The following is a 20,280-nucleotide window of genomic DNA, read 5'->3' as shown; positions in this document are numbered from 1 at the left end:
GCCCTCATGGAAAAAAGCCCTCATTGACTGTGCCTTTGAAACTAAGTTCCTAATAAAAACCTTATTCAAACTGTGGTCTTTGGATTTCTTCACGTTAATGTTACATTAAAAAAATTGCATTTTCATTGTTGTTGCTGTTGAATAATCAGTTTACTGTTCTTGAAAGAGAAAAATCATTTTGCAAGCACATTTTCAGTCCAGCATCGAAAGGGGAGAGACATTATTAGTTCATGCATATTTTATTCAAGAGTAAAAAAGTGATTTGTCCCATAGGGCATGCTTACAATATGTGTTTTCATTTAGGAAGTCAAATGCGAAAACTTAGTTCCAGAGAAAATTACAAGAAAAATAGTCACAAATCCATAAAATTCCTTCTTTGAAATAAACCACGTCTGGACTAAACAAGGAGCAGAAAACAGTGGAACTGAAAGAACCGTAAGCTTAATTGTAAGACTAATAAGATAATCAAGAATCATAATGATAATATAGTTTTCCTCTTCAAAGTGAGACACTGAATTTTCCTTGTGTCCAATTAGTTTACATTTGAATAAACCATGCGATCATGCTTTGGCAGCCTGAATGTTGTTTTTCACTGAGTAATATGTTCATTCACACTACTGAACAACTTCTGTACACCAACTGAACAGAGAGAACGAAACGGAAAGAAAGAACGAAAGATGACGAAAAAACACCTCGGAAAGAGCGTCAGTGCCTGTACAGCGAAACTATACAAAAATAAAATCAACCATAATAAAATTATATCAATCAACAGAAAGAAAAAAAGAAAAGAAATTAAGTAAAAGATTACAAAATCATATCTATTTATAGAGATATAAAAACAAATATAATTTGAAGGGAAATAATTCAAGTCTACTATATTGAAACACATCACAATTAATATTTCACATATCAATAAGGAACTTAATTGCATGCACTGATGCGTTCAGTACCATAGATGCTGTTACAAATCATTGTCCTCGACCGTTAATAATCATATATTTAAATATATTTATATATATTTATTTGACTTGCGAAATGTACTATGTGCATTCTCTCTCTTGAGATACAGGCAAGTGATAAACAATCAGGAAGGTGGCGCCAAAATTGAGCTCCATCTGCAGTTTTCCTTCGTCCGAACGGTTGCTTTGATCGAGAGTCTACGGCGGACAAGCATCACCGCTCTTCTCCTCTACTGCTTCATGGTATCTTACCAAAAACCAAATCAAGAAATAAAAACCCCCAGGTAAGATTGCATTGTAAGTAATAAAATGTACAGGATTCGTCGTTAAATGTCCTTTCTTACAAACAATTTTCCTTTTTTTGTCATTTGAAATTTGTATATTTATTAATACTAGTAGCAAAACATCGTCAACAGTGAGATCATTTCATTATGAGATGGGATCATGAAGAAAAACTCGCAATAAAAAGAGGAAAAAAGTGTGTATATGTCTCCGGTACGGGCTCTTGTCACCCGCACAGACGAACTGGATGGATCAGGCTTAAGAGAGAGTTCCTAAACCCCGCCCACTTGGCATAGGGGCGGAGCCGGAAAGGAACTGAGACCGACCCTCTCTCTGATAAAGACACTTTCAGCCCTTCACAGGCAAATCAACCCCCCCCCCCCCCCCACCCCATTCGACACTCCCAAAAAAGGCAGAAACTTGCCGTCGGCATGAAAATTGCAAGCGGCAAACTGACAGCAAGAAAACAGTCTGCCTCTTTTCAGTGAAACATTAAAGATAGTTTGGTTCTCTAATTGGACATTGGAGCAGGGAGGCATGTGTAGGTGATGTCATTAGGTGTTTGTTGGAAGCAGGAGGCCTTAAATCACGGGTTTGGCATTGTCTTGCCATGCGTCATGGACTCAGGTGCAGGTAAGAGGGCAGCTGTTTCATCACTGGATGTTACTGTTGTCTTCGGTGCCGTTGGTTTCAGACATGTTCATCTTGCCCATGGAGTGGCCCACGTGGTTGACTCCATCCTTGCGGGGCGGCATGCGCTCGTTGATGCGGTCCAGACCTTTAGCCTCTTCGAAGCTGTTGATCTTGTGCTGTGGAGAGAAGCCACGGATGGCTGCGGAGAGATGGGAAAAGCCCACAATGAACAACTAGACTATTGGTTCTCATCATCTTCTTGTAACTACATTTGTTGCAAATAATGCCATGAGGCATTATAAACTTATAACGCATAATATCTATCTATCTATCTATCTATCTATCTATCTATCTATCTATCTATCTATCTATCTATCTATCTATCTATCTATCTATCTATCTATCTATCTATCTATCTATCTATCTACCTACCTACCTACCTACCTACCTATCTATCTATCTATCTATCTATCTTTTTGCTGTCAAATGATTAATCGTTATTAATCGAATCCAAAAAAAAGTTTACATATTTTGTTTACATAATATATGTGTGTGTACTGTGTATATTTATTATGTATATAAATACTAGGGATGTGACGAGACCCAACTGGTCTCACGAGAACGTGACTATATCCTAGCAAAACAATTTGCAGTGTTTACATTACAGCCGCACATTTATTCGTTTAAAGATGGCAATCTCAAATTAAACACCCACGCGAGCTTATTCCAGAATGAGAACGATTCGCGAGTGTCAGTGGAGCGTGAGAAGCACATTTTGTCACTGTCCATGTTAATAAATTATTCATGCTGCAGCTGATCCAGAAAGAGCAACACAAACCGTTTATTCAGCCAAACATCATTATTTCTGTGTTACAGACATTTAGATAAAAGTAGCAGCCTACTGATATAAAAGTGTATGCTATAGTTTGAGTATAAACACTTATTCTCTACAGTAGTGATCAAAACGAAAGTACCTTAACGTGTATGTATTGTAATGCTTATCCTCCTCCACCATTAGGTGACGACAACTTCCCGTTTAAAAAAGTATTTTCATTGAATCGTTCATTCAGAGGATTCTAATTGAGAAACAGGTCTTTATGAATTGAGACACTGAATCCTTTATTTAATTATTTTTTATTTTTATTTTTGTTTCAGCAATGAACATTTTGTCAGAACCACTAGTAAATTATGCTATTTTGTTTAGTTTTCAAATTTTTTTTCTTAAGAATCATGATCTCCAATATATATACATGTTAGGTAAAAAATGTTAGCCTGAATGCACTGTAAGTCTCTTTGGATAAAAGCGTCTACTAAATGCATAAATGTAATTCATAATTTAATTTGAATATATATATATATATATATGAATAAACATGATTCCCAATTCATCCAGAATCAGGTAGCTCTAGTTTACATGTTGTTTATTGCTGCATATAATTAATTAAAATATTCATAAAGTACAAGTTGATTTCAAAATGCACCTACATTTTTTGCATTTCATATTTTTCAGTTGAACAAATATATTTCATCATTGGGTATTTCTTAAAAAAAGTCTAAAAATTTTATATATATATATATATATATACGTTAAAAGTTTGGGGTCAGTATGATTTTTTCCTTTTAAAAAAAACTATTAAAATAATAATTTTATTACGCTTGTAATACAGTTCCCACAAAAATTATTAAGCTACACAAAGTATTTTGAACATTTACAAGAAATGTAATAAGAAATGTTTCTTGAGTACAAAATCAGCATATTGGAATGATTTCTGAAAGATCATGTGACGCTGCAGACTGAAGAAATGATTGCAGAAAATAAAGCTTCACATCACTGCCATCACAGGAATAAATGTATGTACGTGTGCACGATTTACTAATTCGTTACCTCAATGTACTAAAACGTGCACACGATTACTATTGCGTTCCCTCGATTTAAAATTTTGTTCACTCGATTTATAAATTCTGTGCATGTTTTACTATTGCGTTGCCTCGATTTACTATTGCGTTCCCTCGATTTATTAATGTGTTCCCTCGATTTACTATTTCGTTCACTCGATTTATAAATTGTGCGCACGATTTACTATTGCGTTGCCTCAATTTACTATTTCGTTCACTCGATTTATAAATTGTGCGCACGATTTACAGTTGTGTTCCCTCGATTTACTATTGCGTTCCCTCAATTTACTATTGTGTTTACAATAGTGTTCCCTTGATTTACTATTGCGTTCCTTTGATTTACTATTGCGTTTCCTGGATTTACTATTTCGTTCACTCGATTTATAAATTGTGCGCACGATTTACTATTTCGTTCACTTGATTTATAAATTGTGTGCACGATTTACTATTGTGTTCCCTCGATTTACTATTTCGTTCACTAGATTTATAAATTGTGCGCATGATTTACTATTGCGTTGCCTCGATTTACTATTGCGTTCCCTCGATTTACTAATGTGTTCCCTCGATTTACTATTTTGTTCACTCGATTTATAAATTGTGCGCACGATTTACTATTGCGTTGCCTCAATTTACTATTGCGTTCCCTCGATTTACTATTGTGTTCCCTCAATTTACTATTTCGTTCACTCGATTTATAAATTGTGTGCACGATTTACAAATTCGTTCCCTCTAAATCCCTTCCCTTGCTAAATCATGCGCACGTAAATAGCAACGCAATAGTAAATCAATGGAATGCAATAGTAATCATGTGCACATTTTAGTACAATGAGGGAACGAATTAGTAAATCGTGTGCACAATTTATTTATTTTTGCTTGCATGTCATGTGTGGGGCTCCGTATAAATGCCATTTTGAAATACATCTATTTAGAAAACAGCTATTTTACATTTTTGCTATATTTTTCAATATTACAGTTTTATCATATTTTTGATAAAATAAATGCATTCTTGGTGAGCGTAAGAGACTTTAAAAAACATTTAAAAAATCTTACAGACCCAAACTTTTGAACAGTACTACAATATATAGCTCTATTATTTATGGAGGACTTTTATGGAATTTATGGAATAAAATTAAATATAAATGTATTAAATAATAAAAATGTAAACTTATAAATGACTTATCAAAATGGAAAATAGACATTTAAAAAATCTGATTTAAAAAGTTAAGTGCAACAATAAAATAACGCATTAATAAATTATTTTAAATAGACAAATAAACATAAGTTAAAAGTACTATTTAGTATAGATTTTAATCCAATTACTAATCTTTTTATAAATAATATTATATTTATACATAGTAAATGTTACTATATAAAATATAGTAAATAATTTATTTACAAACATTTCAATAAAATAATACTTTAAGAACTCATTACTAAACACAACTTTTAGTCACAAGTCATTGGTCAGTTCCACTTACTAATCCATTTGCCGACTGCAATATGAATATATATATTTATTAATTTTTATCCAATTGGAAAATGCCAATGAACCTTAAACTTAATTTTACACACCACACTAGCCTTTTAGAGGTTCCTCTGAAATGAAAAGCTTTAAGCCATTTCAGAGAAATATCAAGATAACAAGTCATATTTATATAGAGGAAGTAGAAACCATTGTCCAAACCCCTTGAGTCCATCCATGTGTGTATCACTGAGGTAAGCTGGTCTCAGAAAGCGAGAGGTTGTAGAAGAGGAACACACTCTGGTTGGCTGAGAGTTCCTGATTGGGGTTAATCACATGCTATGCCCACACTAGAACCATGAGGGCCAGAGGAAAAGCAGCGCCCGCCAGAACATATCCAAAAATCATGCCTCCAGTTTAGATGCTACCTCAAACCATCATGCAAGTAATAAAAGGCATGTTCCCTTAATGTCACCACTTCAAAAGGGCACGGCAAATATCTGATAAAATTAAAGTTGCTGAAAATATATATATATATATATATATATATATATATATATATATATATATATATATTCTTTTTCCTGTACAAATAGCATCTTGTGATACCTTAATAACACAATGGCTGTGTCTACAACCTAATAAACACTGCAGCAGTGAAATTAGAAACATAAAATTATTCATGTAAATCTACTGTACCATCCACACGTTTGGAGTCTGTAAGTTGTTTTAATGTTTTAGAAAGAATTATGCTCATTCTTAATCATAGGAAACATTTCTTATGATTATCAGTGTTGAAAACTATTTTTGTGGAAACCGTGATATTTGTTTTTCCAGATAATAGACCGAAAGAATGATTTAATAGAAATATTTTGTATCATTCTAAATGTTTTTATTGCCAATTAAATGAATCGTTGCTGAATAAAAGTATTAATAAAAAAATATATTACTGACCCCAAACCTTTGAATAGTAGTGTAAAAATTACACATTTCAATTTATATTCAAGGACAAATCAGAAATGTTGAGCCCAGCATTGATTGTATGCTTGGTTATCTCTAAAGCTCACTTGAATTTGGTTATTTGATCATTTGATGTGATGTTTTGGTGCCTAAAATCCACATGTGCTGTCTGTTTAGTCAGTGACTGACCAGATATTAAGACAGGTGCCTTGTGTTTCGGACACAGCCACAGTGTTAACTAGTAAGCAATCCAGACTATGACAGATTACTTGAAAACTATTTGACACCAAACTGTTCCCAGACATGTCTAGTGCCCCTTCGTAGTGATCGGTGGTTTCCTGGTCTTGTTACTCTTCTCTAATGTAGTGTGTTGGTTGGTTAGAGCAGTCAACTTCAGAATATGGTGACCCTGGCAGAAAATTCAGCATACGATGATAGATGTGTTTTAAAATGTGGTCCCATGTTGAAAAAGAAACAAACCATATACCAAACCATCTACCATTCCAAAACTCATCTACCATCATATGTTGGATTATGCCCAGATACATGTCCTGGATTTACCTTCTCCGTCTTCATCCGTCTCGATGGCTTCAATGGCTTCGACGGTTGCTGGAGGAAGAGGAGGGGAGTGTGTTACACCTGAACAAGCCATGCAACAGCAGTAATGCACAGGCAGCAGTTGTGCACAAGCAGCGGCGGGGCACTGGGACGCATGCACGCCAACCAGACTATGGACCACAAACTCAGACAATCCCCTCAACCATTCGCACTTTGCAAGAGACTTCTCCTGCTTTCCACGCTTCCTGTGCTCTAGACACCCTACGAGCCTCTCAGAAACTCATTCTCACCCCAGTTTACCATTGACAGGTAAACCGACCCACTAATGTGTCCATGCTTTGGGGGAACTAAAAGAGCAGCACCCCAAAGCTTGGAGTTGTCAGAGGATACAGAAAGAGACAGATGGAGAGACAGGTGGAAAGGACAGGGACAGACATAACAGAGACAGAAGAGGAGAAAATAAAAAGAAGCAAGAAAGACAGGAGGAGGAGGAGACAGGTAGACAAGAACCAAGAGAGGAACATGGCCAGTACTGGATCGTGGGCTCACCACTCTGTAGAGTCTGCTTGCCTCCAGCAAGCACCCCACTGGGGAGCATCCCGGTAGGGGTCAGACCCTTCAGGGTCAACACATTCTCACTCTCCTCTCTGCAAAGACAGCATAGGACCATCAGAAATAATAAAATACACATTACTGATATTTCTCTTCCATTCAAAAGTTTGCAGCCTATAAATTGTTTTGATATTTTTGTCTCTTATGCTTACCAAGGCTGCATTTATTCGATAAAAAATGTAGTAAAATTGTAATATTTTGAAATATTATTACAATTTAAATAACTTTTGTTTTATGTAATTTACTGCTGCAATGAAAAACTGAATTTTCAGCACCATTACACCAGTCGTTAGTGTCACATGATCCTTTAGAAATCAATCTAATATGTTAATATCAACAATATATAATTGTTGGAAACAGTTGTGGAAATCATTTTTTCATGGTTCTTCGATGAATAGAAGGTTCAAAAGAACAGCATTTATTTGAAATAAAATCTTCATAAATGAGGAATGAATTAATTTCTTTAAAAAATCGTAATTACTCCAAACTCTTGCATGATAGATAGTAAAAATTTGAAAATGTCTTGAGTTAAACAAACTTTATATTTAGTAATTTTTATTTATTTTTTCTCGAACTGGGGTCTGTTGAAAATTTTGAAGGAGAAAAAGGTTATATTTAGAGAAATTTACATTTTTAGAGATTTATTCTGCATTCCAAAGGCTGGACAAAATACACAAATAGTGATTTTTGTTTATTCCTTAACAGCCACTTTTTTTAAAACAGTAAATAAAAAAAGAAAGAAAAAAATTATAAATACACTTGCCCATATTTGGCTTTAATACATTGGCAATTTAAAGGGATAGTTCCCCAAAAATGTCATTAATGTCATTTGTTCACCACCAAATTCTGTCATTAATTACTCACCCTCATGTTGTGTCAGTCCCGTAAGAGCTTTGTTTATCTTCAGAAAACACATATTTGATGAAAACCAAGAGCTTTCTGACTGTATATACACAGCAACGGAACTGATGCGTTCAAGGTCCAGAAAGGTAGTAAGAACATATGACATCAGCGGTTCAACCATCATTTTATACAAGAATACTTTTTGTGTACAAAGAAAACAAAATTAACAACTTTATTCAACAATTTCTCCTTTTCTGTGTCAGTCTTCAGTGAATGTTCACGAGACTACTCTTGTGAACGCATGTCAACTGTATTCCTGTAAGGTTGAAAGCTCTTGGATTTCATCAAAAATATCTTAATTTGTGTGCTTAAGATGAACAAAGGTCTTACGGCTTTGGAACGACATGAAGGCGAGTAATTAATTAAAGAATTTTCATTTTTGGGTGAACTATCCCTTTAATTAATGTTTTCTTAATAATCTAACTTTACTGGTTTTCTTACATAGTATGAATGACTATATATAGCATAAAAACAGATGCCCTTATACTTAAGGGTCTCTCAAAGATACTCTCCACTTAAAACCTGCAAGTTTGTGTTACAATCACAGATCTCCATAGAGAGCCCAGCATTCCATGCCATTCCTTTTGAAAAAAAAAAAAAACCTTTTGTACCTTTAAAATGCATCCAAGTTTTGTGATGCATTCAATATCAGCCATATCTTGCTTTTAAGAAGCCTCTCCTCAATCTATCTGATAAGCAAAAGTGGTCTCATGAGCATGTGATCCAGCTGACCGCAAACTGAATGACTCAGCTGGAGGAAGCCCCGTTTGTACCTGAGCACAGAGAACATCTTGGCCATCTTCCCAATGGCACGGATCTTGTTCCTAATAACCTCTTTTCGAGCAGCTGCTGCATTGGCTGTGGGCGGAAAGAAAAAATCAAGCAGTCTCAGTATAACCAAAGGCTAAAAACCCCCAGAAACTTTTGTGTATTGTGTTGGCGGCGGTTCTGGGACTAACTAACCTAAAGAAGTGACACTACTAACTATTTTTTCAAAGTATTTTTTTTCCCCAAGTACAAGCTACTTTTTTACTCACATTGTTACACTGTATAAAGTTTAGTGTGAATTAGATTAACTCAGATAAAACCCTCATTGTTTTTGAGTCAGAGAAATGCTGCTTCTGTTAAACTAAACCATATTTGTAAATAATAATTACAGCTTGTCGTTGTAGTTTTCTTTTCCTTAAATTATAAGTAGCTTGTAGCTTGAAAAACTGGTTTTAAACTAGTCTCCCCAGTACTGGTAACATTAGCAGCTACTAAGTACTAAGACGAAACTTAAGGGCTATTCAAAGCACAGTATCACAAGAGTGCTACGTAACAGGAAATATACTAAAAGAACTGTGAGTCATAATTCAGGATGTACCTGACGTCAAAGAAAAGGCCCTTTCTGTTGAGAAATCATAATCATGTTTCATGCTGGGGAACTTCTGAAGATGAATAATGTTTATCTTCTACATGCAATATAAAGGAAACTGTGGAGCAAACGAGTGAAGATGTCTCACCGTCAAAGATCTCATCTCCATCATTCATCAGCTCATCATCAGAACAGATGCTCAACACATTTACCAGCATCTCCGTGACTGCGGGCAAAACAACAACAACACTCAATCACAACATATTAAAACAACATTCAGTAGAAAGTATTGGACATTAGCAAAAGCTTTTTTCTCATTTCTGTTTTATCTTAAGGAAAGAATATTGAAGTTCAACTTGAATTCAAGTTTTGGGGTTAAGATTTTTGCATTAAAGGATTAATTCACTCAGAAATGAACATTTTGTTGTTAATTACTCACCCTCATGTCATTCCAAACCCTAAATACCCTTTTCATCTTTGGAACAGAAATTAAGATATTTTTGATGAAATCCGAGAGCTTTCTGACTCTACAAAAATCAATGTAACTGACACGTTCAAGGCCCAGAAAGGTAGTAAGGACATTTTTAAAATAGTCCCTGTGACATCAGTGGCTCAATAATAATTTTATAATGCTACAAGAATACTTTTTGTGCACAAAGAAAACTAAAGTAACAACTTTATTCAACAATTTATTCTTTTCCACAACAGACTTCAACTTGGCTGTGAAAATATTTGTTATGCAAAAGAAAGTAAGTCACTCAAGTTTGAAACAACATGAGGGTGGGTAAATGATGACAGAATTTATTTATTTTTGGTGAACTATCCCTTTAATCCCATTAACCCTCTCAGGTTCAAATTAAGTTTTAGTAACTTAGTAACTTTAGTAACCTTTAGTAAAGTTTTTAGTACTCCAGATACATAAAATATGTATCTGGAGTAATAAGGTTTTTAGTTTTTAACTGTTGCAAATCAGCAACGCCTGCCTTAAGAGGGTTAATTATAGATTTTTTAATAAATGAAATGATACTCTAAAGAAGAAACTAAAACTACCAGCAAGGTGGTGGTAAATGTCTTTATGAGTCGATTCGTTCAAACAGTTGATTCATTCAGGAATTCAGTAAATGGCTCTCTAAGTGGCTTGCGCACCAGAGGAAAGTTTTCATAGTTCCTAGAACTATTGGCGGAAGTACCCACTTTTTGACGTGTTCGCACCACAGGTGAACTAGGAACGGCTTTCGTTCTAGGAACTCCGTTTGGAGGAGCTAAATTGGCTCCTACTTCAGAGTAGGGTCTAAAACAGTTCAATGGGAACTACCAGTGATGTGAGTCTATGCTGATTGACCAAACGCATACGAAACACCGGCTACCCGCCATTTTTAAAAACAGTGATATCACACTGTAAAAAATCCAACTTACAGTTTGTATTACAAACTCAGTTTTTAAAGTTAATTCAACAATTTAACATTAAAAAAGTTGAGATAACACAGAAATGTAAGTTAAATAGAAATTTAGATCAATTTGTAACACCAAATTAATATTTCAAGTTAGAACAACTAACAACTTTAAGTTGGTTATTAGTATTGCCCACAAAGGCTGATGAGCATGCGCAGTTCGATGGCTTTTTTATAAACAACGCCATTTTAATTTCTCCTGTTTCATTTTCGAGTTTCCTTAAGCTGTGTCTGTTCATTCCCTCATTGTGATCGCTCTGGTAAGTGTAAGTCCCTATCTGTCGGTCACTACGAGTTATGTCGAACGACATATGGGGTCTCACTTTGGAGGCCAATCATCTCTGAGTTTAAGAGAAAACATGTCCCTTTCAGCGATTCCCCTGGGCGCTTCAACTAAGAGAGCAGATGATATTGCTGGGTTGTCTTTTGCAGTCCCAACGGGTCATTTAGTTTACCGCCAGGGATCAGATGTCGATTTCAGCATCGGGGATGGGCTATTGACCTCTGTGGATGAAGATTCGGCGGGGCTGCCCCCCTCGGGTGTTGTCTCACCCACATCTCACCTCTCTACGCGTCTCTGGCCAGTTCCTCTGGGAGGAGTGGAGGAGGTGAGGAGTGTGGCTGTGATGACTCAGAACGCAATGCCTTCTGGGCCATCCGACACAACTCCCCATCGCTGCACCACTGCGGGTATGTCGACTGTCCCTTTGGTGCCACCTGTACGGAGTTTGGGAGCATGGCTTGCACTGCCCAACCCATCACGCTGGCTCATTCGGAGGGTCTGACTCGGTTACGTGATTCAGGTTGCCCGGCGACCTCCCAATTTCAATGGCATGCTCGAGACTTCGGTGGCAGTCCGGGATGCCTCTGTCTTGCGTGAGGAGATTGCTGTCCTGCTGGCGAAGGATGCAGTCGAGCCGGTCCCTCCAGCCGAGATGAGGACAAGGTTTTACAGCCCTTACTTCATCGTACCCAAGAAGAGCGGTGGCCTTCGGCCTATCCTGGATCTGCGTTCAAGATCGACCTGAAAGACGCATACTTTCGTGTCTCATTCCTCCCTCGCCACAGACCGTTTCTGCAGTTTGTATTCGAGGGTCAGGCATGGCAGTACAAGGTCCTCCCCTTCGGGCTCTCCCTGTCCCCCCGTGTCTTCACGAAGGTCGTGGAGGGCGCCCTTGCCACACTCTTGGAAGTGGACATTAGGATCCTCAACTATCTCGACGATTGGCTCATTATGGCCCAGTCCCGAGAGCAGTTGTGCGATCACAGGGACTTGGTGCTCCGGCACCTCAGTCAGTTGGGGCTTCAGGTCAACCGAGAGAAGAGCAAGCTCTCCCCTGTGCAGAGAATCTCTCATCTCAGTATGGAGTTAGACTCGGTGAGTATGATGGCACGGCTCACCAGCGAGTTCCTTCAGAGGCAGGACAGTGGTACCACTGAAACACTTTCAGAGGCTACTGGGGCATATGGGGCATATGGCATCCGCAGTCGCAGGGTCCTGGACAGGACCTCGACTGGTTTGGCACATCAACTGTCTGGAGTTGCTGGCAGTGCATCTAGCCTTACGGCGGTTTCGGCCGCTGTTGCTAGACAGGCACGTGTTGGTCCGCACGGACAACACTGCGGCTGTTTCGTACACCAACCGACAGGGCGGTCTACGATTACGTTGCATGTCCCAACTCGCCCGCCATCTCCTCCTCTGGAGTCAGACGCGGCTCAAGTCAGACGCCTCCTCTCTCAGAGGCTTGGCACCTGCGTCCAGATCTTTGGAACCTCCACGTGTGGCTTCTGGACGGGTCGCGGCAGATCTGAGTGATCTGCCACCAGCGCTGGATTCAGTCGAGCTAAAGTTCCCGTCTCTCAAGACAGCGCTCCTGGTCGCGCTCACTTCCATCAGAGGGTCAGGGACCTCCAAGCATTTTCGGTAAGTGAAAAGTGCCTTGTGTTCAGGCCGGCCTACTCTCAGGTTGTCCTGAGACCCCGGCCAGGATACATGCCCAAGGTTCCCACCACTCCCTTCCGAGACCAGGTGGTGAACAACAACTGCATCCGTTGTTATTTTTGCACATTATTTTGGACTTTAATTTTGTGATAGTTTTTCTTTGATGCTTTCCCAATTTAATTAACTGTGTAGACGTTTTTAATTTTGCAACACAAATGTGACAAATAAGCTCTTAACTTGAAAAAACTTTCTATTTTAATTTATTTATTTTATTGCGAATAAAATGATTTGACTTGGTTTGTGATTTAAACTTGCTGTTCTACAAAAAAAAAAAAATCATATTGATGAAATAAAAAAAATTGTGATTCTGTCCATTTAAAGATTTTTTTGAGGACCAATGTTGTACTGAGTAGCATTTAATAAATTAATTCACTCATATTGGATTGACAGTTTTGTGCTGAACTTTAAACTGCTTGAGTAAAACCTAAAGTTCTGAAGCTGCACTGTAAAAACCAAAAAAAAAAATAATAATAATAACGTTGAGAGCTCAAAAACCTTCGGAAGCTGGTTGCCTTAAACTTAAGTTTTGTCAACTTTTGTTTTTTAAAGCAACTTCAACTATCAGGTTTTGTAAACTTATGGAGTTTTTATCATTTAAAAATATATTACTAGTCAACTAAACACAAAATTGGAAGTTTAACTAAAAGTTCACTTAACTTAATATATTATGTTGATTGAACATGCACAAAAGTTTGTACAATTAATTGACCTTTAAGTTGAGCAAACTCAAAAATCTGCTGAAGCTGGTTGCCTTAAAATTTTAAGTTGGCCCAACTTATGATTTTTTACAGTGCAGCATTTACCTGTTGTCTGCAGTGTTGTGCTCTTTTCTCAGCCTCGAAATGTAACACTGCAAGTTGTCATTGGAGATTTTATCTCTTAGACTAACTTTTTGCTCTTTCAGTCATGTAAATTGTGCATTTACATTCCATCTCTGTTATCATGAAACCCAAAACACACAATAAAAAACAGTTCCAATCATGGCGTCCTCCATTCACTGGTTGTTAACATATGCAAATGCCATGAATAAAGATTTGGCTGTTGGCCGATTCAAAGTTCTTGCTGCCGGTGCGGATGCAACCAGGAAAACGGCCCAAGGGAGAAACTGGTTTTCTAGGAATCACCCTGCTGGCTAGCTCTTAGAACTAAGTTCTTAGAACTACACGGTGTGAAAACCCTAAATGGGCTACTAAATCACGATTTGTTTGAATCAGATTCATTCAGAAACTAAACACAGCTGTGTTGCTCAGAGACCCACAACAATTCTACTGTGTCTTTTAATATTTTCGTTGGCAAAATTTAACAAAAACACACAAAATTGTGTTTAAAATATAGGACAATATTAAAGGGCACCTATTATGCAAAATCCACTTTTACATGGTGTTTGGCAGTGTGTGAACACAACCACCCTACAATGATAAAAATTCACCCACTCCTCACCCACTCCTCATTTTTTTTTATCCCCTTTAAACCAAGTCAGTCTCACTAAGCCTGCTGTTTTGATTCTCATGCAGTTTGACATCACATTTCATAGGGAGTTGATTGGCAGCTCTGGATTGCTATAGTTTCCGCCCTCAGCGGTTGTACGTTGTCCTCCTTTTTCTCTGTGTTCGAGCAGCTGTAACAATGACTTGCAAGCAATCCCGATGCTCTATGTTTGGATGTAAGACTGAACATAAGAGTCTTAATTTTCTCTCAACATCTGAGCTGCTGAGGACGCTGTGGATTACTTTTTATTTCAAGGTAATACGCCTCAAAATCTACCTAAATACTTGTATGACTCCAGACTCGTTTGTGAATGGCATGTCGTTATAGTGCTTAGCGTTTTAAACATATTCGCATACATTAAGTACTTTTTAACTGATCTGTGCTGTGATTCGTAGCACGTGATTTGTTTGGTAGTACAATCACGCGTCTCTTGCAATTGATCTGCGCCGATGACAGATCAGCGCGTCGCGAGCTCTGTAACATTGCGCTGTTTCATCCAACTTTCAGTGCATTTGGCTTCCCATATGTTTGGCTAAACACCAGTTCTCTTGCTCTCAGTTATGTTGGTTCTGCTGGCTGTTATTAGGTACATGTGTACAATGCAGAGAGATGTATCCGTGATGCCCTCTTTTGGACAAGGTGCAGGAATATGCAGCTCATTTGCATTTAAAGAAATACACTCCAAAACAGCTCTTTTTTTTTGACAAAACCCAAAAATGAAATTTTCCAGCTGTTATAATAAATGATCTGTTGGGCTGAAACTTCACAGACACATTTTGGGGACACCCAAGACCAATACTACATCTTGTAAAAAGGGGCATAATATGTGCCCTTTAACATCTTATTTACTGAAATGTTTTATAAAATTACATTTACACTCATGTTCTTCGTGACAAAAACATCACTTGTGTCATATTGCTCTCGCTGCTCATGTGATATCACTTATCATGTCATATACATTTGAGACAAAAAGCCATTCAGAGGCATTTTTTGCCCCAATATCTAGATTTTTAGGCAGCGTTGTAATGTAACAAAGTAAAAATACTTTATCACAGCACTTAAGTATTTTTTGGGAGTTATCTGTACTTTACTTGAGTTTTTATATTTCAGGCAACTTTTACTCCACTACATTTCCTAATTAAAATGCATACTTTTACTCCGATACATTTCCCCTAAGGATATTTGTTACTTACTACAAAATAGTCAGAACAACACAGACTGCAGGATAGCAGGTTTGACGAATCAGTGGTCTGGCGTGTGCAAGTTAAATTCCTAAAAACACCTTTGCTCATGTGCAAACAAGTGCACAACCTCAGATGATTTAACTTTTCCACTCAAGTCGAGGTTGGGGTGTGCAATATACAGTACGTCTGCGATAATATGGTAAGTGTTGTTGTAATGATGTGCAACCCAACGTTATCAAGTAGTCTATATCACCGAATCATACACAGAGTGTGTATGGACGGTGTTTACTTATCGAATGAATCAGCTTTTTGAATGAATTGGTTGCATAAATGATTCAGTGACTCACTCATTAACACAATCAAATGCTTTGTTTCAGAATGAATCAGCCGTTTGAATGAATCAGTTTAATGACTCACTCATTAACATTCACTTGCTGTCACCTACTGGCGGTTTTTATTTCACATTTTTTCAATGTTTTAAATTATTTCAAATATCATTAGTATTCAACCTTTTATGTTAAAAACAAACCATTAAGCCTATTTATGCATCTGTAACTGCAGTTTAAATGAATCCATGTCCTAGATGCTATTTCAGATGCAGATTCCAGAAATGTTTTCTTATGATGGAATGAAAGACACTAAGTACTGGATGAAGTGCTTCTTATTCTTACCCAAAAACACAAAATGGAAGAAATAGTTAAAACTGAACACAGTCTTGCTACTCAGGCTGTGTATGAACATTTATATATATATATATTTGCTTCTTTTCCATTTTCCATTTACTTGTACTTTTACTTTCAATACTTAAGTACGTTTAAGATTAAAAAAATAAGTTTTGTACTTAATTACAATAAATATCAAATACTTTAAGACTTTTACTCAAGTAATATTCCAAACAGTGACTTCAACTTCTACCAAAGTCATTTTCTGTTAACTGCATAAAAATATTTTTCATAACTAATTAATTAGGTCAGTGCATTTAACTCATAGCCCTATATATATACACACAAATGCACCTGCGCTGCATATCATTTCATATTAAAGTGCAATTATATACAAAAGGTTGAAAGAAAACACAATGCATGTCAGATCCGTGTCAAGTTTAACAGCAGCAGCTCTTAAAGAAATAGCAGCCAACAAATCTAATAACCCAGCAGCTGTGATGTCTTTCAACCCCCCCCCCCCCCAAAAAAAGGAGGAAATCAATAACTTTTGTAGCTTTAAGGACCTAAATTTAGTGTTTGATAACTTTATTCAATTTCTATATATTTCCTACTTGCTGAAGGGCTCAGGTATGACATTTATTATAATGGGTTTATGTGCAGATTGTTTTAAGTTAAATTAAAAATTATTATTTTTTAAAAGTCTAGTAAATGTTAAAATTGATAGCTCTCATTTATAATTGAATGTTGAATGGCTATAATCAATGGTCAATTTCACAGAGACATCAGTATTCGTATAATCGCCTTCAGTCATTAAAAAGATGCCACTAAACAAATATAAATAAATATATATACTGCCTTTATGTAGTTGTACTTGATTTGAAGATTGCATGTGAAATTATTGCAATATAAAAGTATATTTAAAAACTTAAATGTTTGGTGTTATTAATTGCGATTCATTTCAGAAAAAAATTATGAATAATTAAAAATGTTTCATCAATTAACAGCACTAATATATATATATATATATATATATATATATATATATATATATATATATATATATATGTATATGCTGTATATATACTGTACATATGTATGAAATATAGGTACCTTTCTCCCCCACAAATGGCAGGGACCAGGTGAAGACATCCATAAAATTTGGCAGCCAGTAAGGATGAGGGGAGCAGTTAAACTGCCGGATGTTCATTACATTGTTCTCATACTTCAGGACGGCCGCTGAGGAAGTGAATAATAATAAAAAGTGAGCCTCCGGCTTATGAAAATTTACGAATCAATAATATGAGAAATCATTTCAACAGAGCGTGGCTTCCTGAGCCGCTGGGTTTGTTTCCTAAACGACTAATTCAAGTAGAATCCTTGTCTACATTTTTGGCTGAAACATTGTGTACACACAATGATATGACAAAACCCAAGCTAAATGAGCTTTATAAGAAAGAAAATGTCAATCAAACATGGTGTTAATACTTCTGGATATACAGTATATCAATTTTGTATGTGGCTGAACATTCGTCTTCACAAAAAAGCCTCCACTAGATGGTACTGCTGAGAGGTTGACCCTGTTCCATGCCCACGCTCTCATCCAGCTCTCTGTTCCCATCACAATGCTCCATTTTTCTCGCACATATGGAAAAACACGACTCACCTTTATTATTGTAAACATCAAGGTAGTTTGGTGCAGAGAAGATGGTAATTAGGGAAGGGAAGCCAGTGGTCTGACTCTTCCTGTACATCCGGTACCTTTTTGAAGAGAGAGAAAGACAAAACACTTTAATTTACTTTTTATAGACAAAATGTGCAGAAAACAATGTGTGTGTGTATGAAAAAAGTGTACCCTTAGTACCTTATCTACACCTAAAGGGTGCATATTAATACACAAAAATTTAAATACAGAGCGAAATACTGGTAATACATACCCTGCATCTTGTGCTTCATGCGCTCGAATGATTGATAACAAGTTATTATTCTGTAGGAAGTCACAGACAGCCGGATAACTGCAACACAGAGATTAAGAGAAGGAAAAGAGAATGAGAGAGAAAATAGGAGCCAACATTCAGAAACTGTGGGTGGACCGGTCTCATTAATGTTGTATTGTTTTTTCAATGCTTTCCACCGTCAGCCAACCAAAACATTCCTGTGTGAATGGAGCGCGGGGTGCAGTTCAACATATGTCCAGCAGGGGCAGCGTGGCCTCAACTGTTGCTGTGCAGCATTATCATGTTGTTAACAGATATCCTGAGAAAGAAATCCGTTTTTTTTACGTTCATAGTTCATATATCTATAGAATAGGTACAGAAAACATCCAACAATATTTTGAGTTTCAATTAAATGACTTTTTCAAAGTATTGAGAAAGTATTGTGTGCTATTTAAACTTTTCAGAAGACTATTTTTGGTAAGAAAGAAGGCTTTAAAGCAAGAAAGTATTTGAAAATCAGACAAAAAGACAAAATTACAGCTAAGTACTAAACGGCTTTGGGGAAGGAAAAAATACAATGCCATGAAGCGCTGAAAATGACAACAGAATGAAAAACAATGAAGAGTTATTAAACTAATATTTTTATATTTATTATACATATGGAAACAATATATTTTATTGCAAAATATGCATAAATACACATATAGTAAAGTATTTTTACAGCATAGCAACTGTCGCCTTGATTACGTTATTATGTTCATCGTTGGCATTCCCCACAGAGCATTTCTGACACAATTTGCTCACAAAGACTGTCTGATAAGTGGAATCTTCTGTAGAGAATCATGGGTAATGTAGTTTTCATGACAATCTCAACTGTTAAACAGTCTGTGCAAACAAATGACTTCAAAAAAAAGAAAAGAAAAAAAAAAGCATTCAATTAACCTCAGAACTCAGTCTGGGTTTATGGGCTTATAAATTAATGTCAGACTCAGAAGTCACTCAAATTGAAATTTTAATTTCCAGGACCCTGACTGTTGCTCTCTGCCGCGATCAAAAAACTGATTTGCTAAATTATCCTTTTATTTCCACCCATATTCCAAACATGTAACATTTACTTTATTCTGTGGAACAGACAAGGAGTTGTTAGGCAGAATGTTCATGCTGCTCTTTTCCATACAATGAAAATGAATAGGGATGGATGCTGTCAAGCTTCACTGTGAGAAAGCACTAACATATGTTTGCCTACAACCCAGAGAGTGTGTAAAGGAGGGTGTGAGCTGCTCTCGGTCTTTTTCTCTCTCATGTAGTCAGCTAATGAGGGGGCACTGCTGCTTTACCGCTGCTCTTTACCAATCACTTCTTCCTTTGCATCTGTCTTACTCTCTAGTTATCACTCCCTCCAGTTTGAGAAGAGGAAACGGGTCGTCATGGCAACACCACACTGCAGAGCCCTTGGGGATTGTGGGATAGATCGCAAAGCTGAGTTGCCGCTGCTGGCCGCAGTGTAAGCTCTTCACTCACTCTTTCTGCTGACTACAGTACGATGCAAGAGGCTGAAAGGGCATCCCCCCATCTCCTCTTCTGACAGCTTCACCCTAATCACACATGACCAGACGTTTGATCAGCAGAAAATCTGGTCCACTTCCAACTTAAAGGGCTAGTTCACCCAAAAATGACAATTCCATTCATTAATTAATTGTCCCTTTGCAGGGAGTTTGACAGACAGACAAGCTGACCAATCAGTGGCTTTCTGCGGTTGAAACAAGGTACTTTCTGATGTTCATTCATGTTCATTTTGTGCTATAACTAGAAAAGAGGAAGAGATGATCACTTCACATGCTGCTTAAACTGAGGTGCTACAGCGATCTGTCACAACATGAATTTCTTAAAAAAATGACAGTTTTTAAGCTGAGACTTGGTTTCATACCTACAGT

General features: G+C 36.9%; 1 protein-coding gene across 2 annotated transcripts in view; it reads right to left on the bottom strand.

Moving 5' to 3' along the window:
* Positions 1 to 220: 220 nt before the first annotated feature.
* The window catches only part of LOC132117324 (protein phosphatase 3 catalytic subunit alpha-like), a 71,881-nt gene continuing 51,821 nt past the window's right edge, over positions 221 to 20,280 (bottom strand). Inside the window, exons 7-14 of one of the 2 annotated variants that reach the window (XM_059526553.1) lie at positions 18,347 to 18,424; positions 18,076 to 18,170; positions 17,523 to 17,648; positions 9,771 to 9,848; positions 9,039 to 9,123; positions 7,300 to 7,397; positions 6,754 to 6,801; positions 221 to 2,073 (exon numbers count right to left, since the gene is read on the bottom strand). In XM_059526553.1, the coding sequence (XP_059382536.1) occupies positions 1,895 to 2,073; positions 6,754 to 6,801; positions 7,300 to 7,397; positions 9,039 to 9,123; positions 9,771 to 9,848; positions 17,523 to 17,648; positions 18,076 to 18,170; positions 18,347 to 18,424 (787 nt within the window). In that variant the 3' untranslated portion in view covers positions 221 to 1,894. The remainder of the gene's footprint in view (positions 2,074 to 6,753; positions 6,802 to 7,299; positions 7,398 to 9,038; positions 9,124 to 9,770; positions 9,849 to 17,522; positions 17,649 to 18,075; positions 18,171 to 18,346; positions 18,425 to 20,280) is intronic. The other variant, XM_059526554.1, reaches the window with a different exon arrangement.

The sequence above is a fragment of the Carassius carassius genome, chromosome 36 (assembly GCF_963082965.1).
Source record: "Carassius carassius chromosome 36, fCarCar2.1, whole genome shotgun sequence".
Taxonomy (NCBI): domain Eukaryota; kingdom Metazoa; phylum Chordata; class Actinopteri; order Cypriniformes; family Cyprinidae; genus Carassius; species Carassius carassius.
The sequence above is the reverse complement of the archived record's forward strand: the minus strand, read 5'-3'. Positions and strand labels throughout refer to the sequence as shown.